General features: G+C 43.0%; 1 protein-coding gene across 1 annotated transcript; it reads left to right on the top strand.

Moving 5' to 3' along the window:
* Nucleotides 1-4055: 4055 nt before the first annotated feature.
* Nucleotides 4056-6521, top strand: LOC105465449 (lithostathine-1-beta-like). The gene is made up of 6 exons (XM_071076095.1): nt 4056-4119; nt 4764-4882; nt 5179-5316; nt 5657-5685; nt 6057-6142; nt 6345-6521. The coding sequence occupies exons 1-6, from the start codon at nt 4056-4058 to the stop codon at nt 6422-6424; spliced, it is 516 nt and encodes a 171-aa protein (XP_070932196.1). The 3' UTR covers nt 6425-6521.
* Nucleotides 6522-11246: the final 4725 nt, after the last annotated feature.

The following is an 11246-nucleotide window of genomic DNA, read 5'->3' as shown; positions in this document are numbered from 1 at the left end:
AATTCCATCATTTTAAAGATTTTCAAAAGCTTGTCTCTCTGCTACCAACTTCCCACAGACCTTTCCTCAGACAATTAAATCCATACCAATCACCTTTTTCTAAAAGTCATAGACTACTCTTAGTATAAAAAGCCGTCTTGTTTTATGGAGAGAGAAAATAATGTTCAGAGAAGAGTTGAGAGACTATTGTCTGTGTGTCTTTCATGTTTCTCCACTTCTTGCAAGCAGAGGCACTTACTGCCATTTTTTTCTAGACTATCTTTCAAGAATGTTTGGCTAGTGAAAAACCTTTAAGAGTAGAGGCAGCATCTTCCTCCAGAGCAAAGGGTAGGTTTGCTTATAGTCTTGAAAGTTTCCATTCATAGTGAAGACAGGCATACTTACTCCCAGGTACAATAAAGAAGTCTCCCTCTGAAGCAAAGGGTAGGCTTGCTTGTTTCCCATTATAAGTGATTCAGGTTTCCTAAACCCTCATAATGTAATTACAGGGGGTATTTCTCCCCTGTAACATAACCCACTCAATGTGAAGACATCTGTCTGGCCCATCGATGTCACCTCCATGAGACTTAGAGTAACAGGACCTAGGTTGAGTGTGTTGCTGCTTGTGCTGCTTACTGTACCATGAGTAACAAAAAGTCCTTTGTGTTTTGCCAATATCAATCAAACTGTGGAAGTCTGCCTTACCTTGCAAGTAGGGTACAAATCTCAGAGCCTTTATAATTCTTCACATGCAGTTAAATGATTTTCACTTGCAGCACATTGGAAGAAAAGAGCCTCAGCTTTCTTTTCCTTTCCTTGAGACAGAGTCTTGCTCTGTCACCCAGACTGGAGTGCAGTGGTGCATCTCCGCTCACTGCAACCTCTGCTTCCCAGACTGAAGCGATTCTCCTGCCTCAGCCTCCCAAGTAGCTGGGATTACAGGTGCATGCCACTGTGCCTGGCTAATTTTTGTATTTTTAGTAGAGAGGGGTTTTTCCATGTTGACTAGGCTGGTCTCAAACTGCTGACCTCGTGATCTGCCCACCTCGACCTCCCAAAGTCCTGGGATTACAGGTGTGAGCCACTGTGCCTGGCCCAGGAACAGCTCAGCCTTCTAAGAATGTCTCCCCAAAGGAAACCTGAAGGTTAAACAAATGTGCTTCCAAAACATTTGCAAATATCAAATACTATGGAGTTCAAGAGGGTCACAGATTCAGGAATCTTGTAAGAAAATAAGTGTGGAAGAAAATCAACCAGAGCATTACTAAAATTTGGGGTTATATAGTCAAAGTTTTTATTAGCCTATCCTCAACAATACTTAGGAAAATAAATGTTAGGATTTTTCCTTTTTTAAAATAATTTATCTATATTTCTAAAGCCATCTTTGTAAAAACTTTTAAAATGCTGACCATTAAATAGTTGGAACCTTTGCACATTTTGAGTATAAAGTGCTAGAGAATACAATTATGGGTTATTTAACTATGGGGATATGTTCTAAAAAACACGTCCTTAGGTGATTGCATTTTCACATGAACGTCAAAGACTGTACTTACACAAACCTAGATGGGATAGCCTACCAAACACTGGAGGAAAATCGAACAAAGAGTCAGTAGCATAAGACTTTATTTGAAAATGTTCTTGGCCTAAGAAGAGTCCCAAGGGCCATTCTAACTTGGGGCAGGAGGGTGAAATGTTTTATGGGGCTTTAGCAAGGGTACTTCAGCCACTATCAAGAACAGAGGAACTGTTCTTGAGGATTAGCAGTCATAAACTGAGTAATTTGAATTTACTCAAAAGATGTGAAGATAAATATTTACGGGACTGAAGTATTATACAAGTGGGGATTAGTTGGAGGAGGGGGAGTTAGCTGAAAGGGCGGGGACATTAGCTGAAAGGATATGAACATGAAAGTTCAGAGGAATGTCTTATGTATCAAGTCTTTTGGTTCTTTCATGTGGGAAATAGAGTAATTGTTCCCCTTACACGAGTTTGAGTGAGGTTCATTGCAGGGGAGCACGAATTATTTGCTGTGCTGTGCTATGCAGAGTCATGACCCCCATGACCCTTGATCTTATATATGTGTGCCCTATGAATGTGAGCAGAACCTGTAAATAGGATGAGATTGAAAAACCACAACTATGCTATATTATATGGCAAAAGGGATTCTTGAAGATAAAATGAAGGTTACTAATTCATTGACTTTGCATCAATAAGAAAGGAGGTTTTGGGAGATTCCTGGAGGGACCCAGTCTAATCACATGAGCCATTTGAAAGCAGATAATTTTCTCTGACTGGTAGCATAAGGGGAAGTCAAGAAATTCAAAGGCCAAAAAGAATTCACTGTCTTGTTGCTAGCTTAGAAGATGGAGGGGTTCTTGTGCGAAGGAATCTACCTGAGACTGGCACCTAAGCTGATAGCTAGCAAGGAAGTGGGAACCTCAGTGCTACAACTCTACAACTACAAGGAACTGAATTCAGTCAATAACCTGAATGAGAGTGAAAATTTGTCACATAGCCAACTTAAACGAATAAACTGACTTTACAGGGGAAAAACATATATGGGGATAAGTCTGGAATCCTCTTATGAGTTATAATTACCTTCTCCAAAGATCTAAGACCTGGTACCTCTAAAATTTCAATGAACAGATCTTAACCTATCTTCTGGTGTATTCTAAGGCTATTTTAATCTATGCTAAGGAGATGATGTGAAGGAGAATTCTTAGGTCTGGTCCTATTGTGTTCTTTAATTGACTAAGCAGAGAAAATGCCAATGTTGAAAGAACCAATAAGAAATTCTACCAGATGGTAGGATCAGAAGGCAAGCCAGCAAATCCAATAAGGGAGATTCTTAGAAAGAACCTGGAGCTCCTTTTGCAAAAGATAGAGTGATCTTGATCCTCTTAAAAGTGTGCTCAACAGAGGAAGAAAAGTATGGGCTTTTCAGCTACTTGTGGGACAGTCAAAATTGAAATGCATGAATGGGTTGAGAGGTACATGAAGGTTATAAAAGGGTGATGCAGGCAGTGGTCTTGTCAGGAAATGGACAGTACAGAACGACTGACCATACATGGACTGACAGAACCTGCAAGTGGGAGAGTGCTCAGAGGCCAAAACGAGCAAACAACAACAACAACAACAACAAAAACAAAAACAAAACAGTATGCTAGAATAAGAAGGAGAAGAAAACAAGAATTGAGTTTTAGCTCTATTTTCTTCCATAGTACGGTATTGGATAAGTCAATTAAGTTACCAATATTTTAAACTCTATTTGTCCCACTGCTCCCAACAGGGATGCTCCCTAACCATTCAGCAGCTCCCTTGTCTCTGTGTCTCAAAGACGGCCCTGCTCCAGGTTCTCACTCTGCCTGCCTCTACTACTGCTGGCCTAGCCTGCATAATAGCTGCCAAGATTCCTGGAAGGTCTCAGCTGCTTGCTGGATCTTCAGAGCTACAGGATAGGATATCCGGTTTCTGCTGAGCAAGGGCAAAGTCTGCCTTGAACTTGGAAACTTTTCCAGTTTTGGGGAAAGGACTTCATCTGTGGCCGTTCCCAGGATATGCCAGGAAGAGCTCCTCTTGATGCCAGAATCTCTTACTGTCAATGCCCTGTGTAGGTTTGCTGTCTCTCACTCCTTGCTCCACCCCTGGCTTAAATACTGTGGCTCTTCTCTCAGACCCTGTTATAAATCTCTATCATTACCTGGCCTGAAAAGCCACCTCAGATTCAGCCAACAGGTAAGTGGGCATTACAGGAGAAGAGCACCTTTCACAAGGGCTGTAATCTAAAATCTTGGGGGAAGATATAGCGTTTTCTGTCCAAGAGGTGTCAGCAGTAACAAAGCCTCAGTAAGAGCCAAAGTTATTTTGGGTTACTGAGTTTGTATAGTTTCCAGATTCTCAAGAGAAATATATAGGAATGTAATACCTCAGAGGACCTTCCTGCTGTCAGGAATTCAGACGAGGATCTAAGGAAGGTAATGGGTGCTCTGCTCTCATTCTCTCAAACCCTCTCCCCTGTGTTCTCCTATAGAGACTGCTGATTTGCTCCTTAAGCAAGAGATTCACTGCTGCTTAGCATGACTCAGACCAACTCATGCTTCATGCTGATCTCTTGCCTGATGTTCCTGTCTCTGAACCAAGGTGAGATTTCTTTCCCCATACACACCTCCCACAACCCCAGCACTGAAGCCCTCACTCCATCCTCATGCATACGAGTTCACTTGAGAAAAAGCAGAGTCAAGTTCAGGGGTTGTTTTGTGTTGTTCAGTGATAGTTATTGCTGATCTCATCCCTTTCAAAAACATCCTCACCTCATTAGGGAGTTAGAGATGGAACTTAGCAAGACCCCTTATCAGTGAGCACTGCAGGTGGCATTGGTTTATCGTATTAACACTACTCATGATGGCGGGTTTGGGGATGTCTGTATGCAGAGTCATTCGTGGAATGGGGAACTGAGGAGAGCTTTGTGTGTAGAGAAACCGGACAAGCTTAAGAAAGGCAGAAGCCTGAGCACTTCGAGGCAGAAAAAGCCTGAGCCCCATATGTAAAAGGGACAATGGGACAATGGGAAGAGGTTCATTTCATGAACCTATTCATTGTGTGCTCTTGTCTTGAGCAAAGACATCTTGAGAGACTATAGGTAAGATGCAGGAGGGCAGTAGTGACCAATCGCTTAATGACCTATAGCATCCTTCTCTTCCTATAAAGAATCCTCAGAAACTCCTACCTCATCTCTTAGCCTTTCCCTTGCCCTGAGGGTCTTTCTTAATTGTTTCTTTTCCCAGGACAGGAGGGCCAGGCTGAGTTGCCCAAGGCCCGTATCAGCTGCCCAGAAGGCACCAATGCCTGTGGCTCCTACTGCTACTACTTCAATGAAGACCTTGAGATCTGGGTTGATGCAGATGTGAGTGAGGAGAGCAGTGTGGGAAGGGAGGCTCATGAAGGGAGGGGAAGCTGCCACTCTCCAGTGTGTTCAGTGGCTGATATGAGATGAGACTTGTCCCCTCCCTATCGGATCATCAGCCCAAAACTTTCCAATCTACTTTATCCCATCATTCAGCACAGAGATGCTTGTGGTCAGTGACAGCATCATCTGGGACATTTCTGTGCTGTCCTTTTACTGACAGATCTTCTGGGAGGGCTCAATATGTCTCCTACACTTTCCTCCATCACTGAGTGCTCCATTTTCTTCTGCAACAGCTCTACTGCCAGAACATGAATTCGGGTAACCTGGTATCTGTCCTCACCCAGGCTGAGGTTGCCTTTGTGGCTTTGCTGATTGAAGAGAGTGGCACCAAGGATGGCAATGTCTGGATTGGCCTCTATGACCCCCACCGGGTCAGTCTGCTGCATCTTCTACCTTCTGATTATCAGGTTCCAGAGGGAAGATGGAGATCCGACGTCTGGCTCCTCAAGCACCAGTTTTTACCATATTATGGTAAGAGCAACCTCTCTATAAATCCTATAACGTAAAGGATATTAAGGTTCAGTTCTCTATAGGTTCTTAGAGATAAACTTAAGGCTGAATTTCCTCTGTGTTTCAGGCATTCACAGATATACTCATTCTGTCTACTTCTAGGGTAGCATCTTTAAGTATCTATTGTGTACCTCTTATCTACTGTGTTATCATCTGTGTTATAGAAGAGACTTTTGTGGACCATATAGTAAAAGAGAATAGAGGAGGAGAATCTACTGCTGGCAATCAGGAACCGCAAGGTTGATATAAATAATATATCAACAACTAATGACCATCTAATGCTATGCTGGATATGAACTTTTGGGGCCTCAGGAAAGAAAAACCAGGAACCAGTTTCAATAATGAGGTTTCATGATTCTCTGTGGCAAATTTAGAACACTTAATGTTTGGCAGGACACAGAGAGGTAGGTGAACATTCCAGGAAAGAAGCAGCTTAGAGAAAATGTGGAGGAAATAATATGACACTTAGAGAAAAAGGAAGGTTTATTCTTGTCTTATAGTCTTGACCTGTTTCTGAGTGTGAACACAAACCAGGTGTTTCCATCTCTTTCTGAGTCACGTCTGCCCCTGTTCTGGCCCTTCCCCATCTAGAACTGCCATTGGCCCTGGTCTCCTACAAATCCTGGGACACTGGAGCCCCAAGCTGTGCCAATACTGCCTACTGTGCTAGCCTGACTCCAAGTTCAGGTAAGAGGCACAGAAACCACACACTTATTGCCATCCTTTCCTATTTATCTCTGAGGATCGACCTGGGGACTGGGATAGAGGAAGAGTGAGCTCTTCATTCAGGAAATGGAGAAGTGTTTCCTCTTTATTTTTGCTGAGTCCTGCAGCCAGGAGGGTAACACATTCTGGTCCCCTCAGCCTGAATCTTCTCATTGGCTTATAGGATTCAAGAAATGGAAGGAAGATTCTTGTAAGGAGAAGTTCTCCTTTGTTTGCAAGTTCAAATACTGGAGGCAATTGTAAAATGGATGTCTAGAATTGGTCTACCGGTTACTATGGAGTAAAAGTATTAAACTGAACCATCTCTCTCGAAATCAATCCGGACATCTCTTCTCTGCTGAATTTGCATCACTGACCTTTAGTATCTTTACCTACCTCAATCTCTGGAGCCCTAAACAGTAAAAATAAACATGTTTCCCCCCTGGGGCTGTCTTGTGTGTCTGTTATCTCCCCACCTAATGCCTGGGTACTTGGGATGGGAGTGATTGTAGCACTTTAGAGTTTGCTTTGGCCCATTCACTTTTAAAAACTTTGTCCGCATATCATGCATGTTGGACTCAAGGGTTTATGAACATATGGTGGCCTGGCTTATGACAACGTTAAGAAGATAAGGATTTCACTCACCATCCACATAGTTCCATGGACCCAGTGTCAGAGAAACTATTACTGTTGATTTACAAGTGACTGGAGGGTTTTGGTACTCTAAAGGGGTTCACATACCTGTGGTCTGAAGAGGGCACACCTGTGCTTTGTTATATAAGTTGAAGCTATGACTGACGTGATAATTTGAGACTTGTCAGATCTACAGTGTTGAATGCATTGGTGTTGGAATGACTAGAGGCTTGGTGGCCAGCAATGTTTGTTAAATGGCACTCCTGGAATGAATGGCTAAATGAATAATAAATTAGACTAATAAAATATTCAGGCATACTTATTTTGTAATCCTATCTTCATATACTGTTAAATTCTGAAGTACTGATATTAGGACTTTAATGAATTAATTTTGTGGGAACACCATTCATTCCATTACAACAACAGCATCAATAATACCATTACCCATGATTTAATAAAACAATGCAATCAAAGGCATATATCGTCAGTGTGAATTAAAACAACAATAACAAAATCTATTTATAAGTTATGAATAAATTGACTTAGATTCAAAGACACTGTGGAGATGAAAGTGACTCCATCTTGGGTGCTAATCTGCCATGCTGACTTTTGATTAGCCCCGGTCCTGGGAATGCTTCCTAATTCCTACATTATTTACCGTCCTTAGGGTAAGAACATATACTTACTAGAAATCTTGCCATTAGATAAAAACAATCTTGAGGTCTTTGCACAAATTATAGGCTATAGTGAACACAGAATTCTTGTCTGTTTGGAAGGGTCGCTTCTAACTGTCTCTATAGAGCATGTGCACTCTTTCCCTGTGGTACATAAGCCTTGGGGCCAGGGAGTAACAGTGTGGAGATCTCTCTGTCCTGTGGCCACCAAGACCATGCTTCTGTTTGTATGTTCCCCAGCAAATCACCCTGTACTGACTAACTGGACTTTTCCGCCTCATTCTTTAGTTTCTTGGCTCCTTTTGTGTTTGGTGTTTGCTTTGCATATGTGGTCATTTATGAAACACCTGGGGAGTCAGTCAAGAGGGGTCCAAGAACCAAATTATGGGCAAAAGGCAGGAAGCATGTGTGGAGGAAATCCTGGAGGCCCCCCCTCATCAATGTGGGGTGGTGTTGCCTACTTTCTAGATGCCTGTGGACCATCATGTGAGTACAGGGATGCCCTGAAAATGCTGGAGGGTCTAGAATGCTCATTAGTAGAGAGTCTTACAGCTCGCTGGGGTAAGAAGGTCCACCAGGTGGCTGCGACAGAGGGTTGGCCACTGTTACGGATTGTGGGAATGGCCACAGAAGTGTAGTTAGCAGCTGAGGTGAAGGTACGAAGACTAGAGGAAGAATTACAGTTAGAAAAGGATATGAGGACCTCCACGTCCATGTTTGCATCTAGTCTGGCAGATAAGCTCAAAACTCAGGATACTCACCTGGCACCCTTAGCCTGCTGCTTTGTATAGTTACGTGGGAAAGAGCTGTGTTGGCCAAAAGTGCAAGCTTTTCTTCCTAAATTGGACTGGAATATTAAGACTTGTTGTCTTTAGAAACCAATAAGTGAGTGAGATGAAGACATATCTCAGGAGGAGGATAATTATCCTTCCCTTTTGAGAGCAAGACCTCTCATGCAATGGAAAACAAAAGCCCAACGCCTGCAGCCAGGCAGTAATGGACAGCCTTTTCAGGAAAACTTCAATGTCCAAAATTACACCTTGGCAGAATTATTGAACATAGTGAAACTTTCAAACAGCAGCCAATAGAAAACTGAGCCACATAGATGATGCAGCTAAGAAACCCTAGTGTGGATGGCATCTTCTTAGCAGAAAGTGAAGCTGATATAATGAGTACTGTAACCACTCAATCCCCTTTGAGACGACGTTGCATAGTGCTGGAACTGTTGAGAGAAAGCATAGTCTCATAGATCAGATTATCCTGGCTGTGATAGAGGCTTGGCCAAATGTAGGGGAATTTCTGGGTCAAACTCTGGCATGGTGAACTCTGGAGGAAACAAGGACAAATTCAAAGGCGTTGGGCATGCTCAGGCCATCTATGATCAGCAATTTGCAGGACCAGATAAGGCTGTGCTTACTATGGGAAAAAGAAATATATAATAATAATAAGTTGTTGCAAGCTGCCCCATCCCCACCACCCCTGGAACTGGTATGATTTTTTCCTATGCCTCTTAATCCCTCTTGTGGGACAAGATATATATTACATGAGGAAGCTGTAGCTAATCTTGGAGAAAATGAAAAGGAAAGAGATAAGGTCTGTCTGGTTACTAAGAAAAAACAGGTTTTGGGGGGGGGTGTGTGGGGAGGGGGTGGAGAAGGAGAAGCCAAGTCTGCCAGACTAAAAAAGGGAGGAATGAATGGCCTAGTTAGGATTACCAGGAAGCAGATATGGTATGATCTGATCTCAGCTGGAGAAGACAAAAAATAGATCAGAAACACAACACTGTATTAGGGAGCCTTTGGAAAAACCTGGCACCTGATCAACATGTTAGACTACTTCCTAGTGCCCCACCATAATAGGGAGAAGAAGAGGAAACTTCACATAAAAGAACCCCAATCTCTCTGAATTCCAGGGGCGACTTCCCCCCAGCCTAGAGACTGTTGCCTCTACCTGCCAGCAATAGGGCGCAAACAGAAGCCCCACGTGGATCTCACAATCTATTGAAGTTCAAAAAACAAGCAGAAAGGTTTAGCTTTAGTGGACACAGGTGAAAAATGCACCATAATCCATGGAGACCCAAAGAGACATCCTGGTAAGTGAGCAGCTGTGGACGGTTAAGGGGGGCGAACAATCTGAGTGAAACGAGCTCCTTTCCTTCTTTGTATTGGGCAGAGTACCCCCACTTATTATATGTTTTTATCTCATTTATTCCAGAAAACATCTTCAGTCCACTTAGAATGCACTTTACAAATGTCTGTGAGAGAACCGACCCATGAGTTTGGGTGATAAAAGCTATTTTAAGAGGGTAAGCAAAATGGGAACTGGTACACCTTCCTCCTCCACTGTGTTTATTAATGTGAAGCAATACTATCTTCCTGGTGAGATAAAAGAAATGACAGACACCGTGCAGGAGATGGCCAGAGTTAATGTTATATGGCCATTCCAGAGTCCTTTCTAGAGTCCCGTACGGCCAGTAAGCAAACTTGATGGCACCTGGATCATGAGAGTAGACTACCAGGAACTAAATAAGGTGGTTCCAGAGATACACATCACTATGCCTAACATAATCTAAGTGATAGAGCAAATAATACCAAAATAGCACTTTGCGCCCTGACTCACAGGACCCACCTGTTGTTAAACAGTTTCACTGTAACAATGATATTATGCCAACTTCTGAGGACTCGCTATTGCTACAACAGCACCTCCATGCATTGTGCACTCTTCTGCAGTCCAGAGGACGGGCCATCAACTCACAAACGGTATTGGTTGGGTAAGACATGCCTTATCCCATGCACAGTCATTGATAAAACACAGTTTGCCATGCCAAAAGCAGTTAAACAGTTATAGAGTTCCCTAGGTCTTTTGGAATATTGGCAGGCCTTCATTCCCCTTTTAGCGCAATGTTTTCATGCTCTATAATGACTAGTGAAGAAGGGATCTAGTTGTTGCTGGGATAGAGAACAAGAAGACGCATTTGAGAAGGCTAAAATATTAGTGACTCAGGCATAAGCCTCAAGTCCCCTCTTCCTAAGGTGCCAATGTCTTTGCATGCGAACATAAGGCCTGAGGGCATCAGTTGGATAGAAGAGTTGTGTCCCAGGCCTGTATCAGCTATTCTCCAAGCCTCACTTTACGAAAGTGGCATGTATCCCTGCAACAACATAGTGCCTTCCCCATGAGTCTCTTGGGAATGAACTACATGCCATCTTAGAGCCAGCGCTATCTATGGGACCAGTGCTGCCCTTATTGAGGAACCCCCACAGGAGATGTCTCCAATAATGCACAAAGGCACAGCCCTCATTCTTGAAAATGCTTGGTGCTCCAATAAACAAGAGCTAACCCTTGTATATGGATCACAGTAGCTGTACAACTATGGGCAGATACTGTCTGGTTTGAGATATGAATGCAGCAAAGCAGTCAGTGGGAAGAACTCTGAGGTGCATGGTTGGTTTGTACCCATCAGCCACTGTCTATAGTTCTCTGTACAGATAATTGGGCAGTATTTAAAGGTCTTACAATTGGCTTGCCCAATGGGCCCAAGATGGCTGATACGTGCTTTGAAACTCTTATAGGGAGCTGCTATGTGGAAAGACATTTGGGAAAGGCTGCAAGAACTCACTGCAAGCTTAATTGTGTATCATGTTTCAACAACAGTCAGATTCACCTCCTGGAAACACGGAAGCTGATACTCTAGCAAAAATTAGAACACTAGCTCCCTTGCAATTATCTGAACTAGCTGATTTGTCCATAAACACAGTGAGCATCACATCGCAGGAGAG

The sequence above is a fragment of the Macaca nemestrina genome, chromosome 13, assembly GCF_043159975.1.
Source record: "Macaca nemestrina isolate mMacNem1 chromosome 13, mMacNem.hap1, whole genome shotgun sequence".
NCBI lineage: Eukaryota > Metazoa > Chordata > Mammalia > Primates > Cercopithecidae > Macaca > Macaca nemestrina.
Note: the sequence above shows the minus strand (reverse complement) of the source record. Positions and strands in the feature narration are given on the sequence as shown.

Coding starts and splice junctions, on each gene's coding strand:
- LOC105465449 (XM_071076095.1), top strand. CDS start 4,056: ATGACTCAGACCAACTCATGCTTCATGCTGATCTCTTGCCTGATGTTC. Junction 5,317..5,656: donor GCCTCTATGACCCCCACCGG/GTCAGTCTGCTG, acceptor AAAAGAGAATAG/AGGAGGAGAATCTACTGCTG. Junction 6,143..6,344: donor TAGCCTGACTCCAAGTTCAG/GTAAGAGGCACA, acceptor ATTGGCTTATAG/GATTCAAGAAATGGAAGGAA.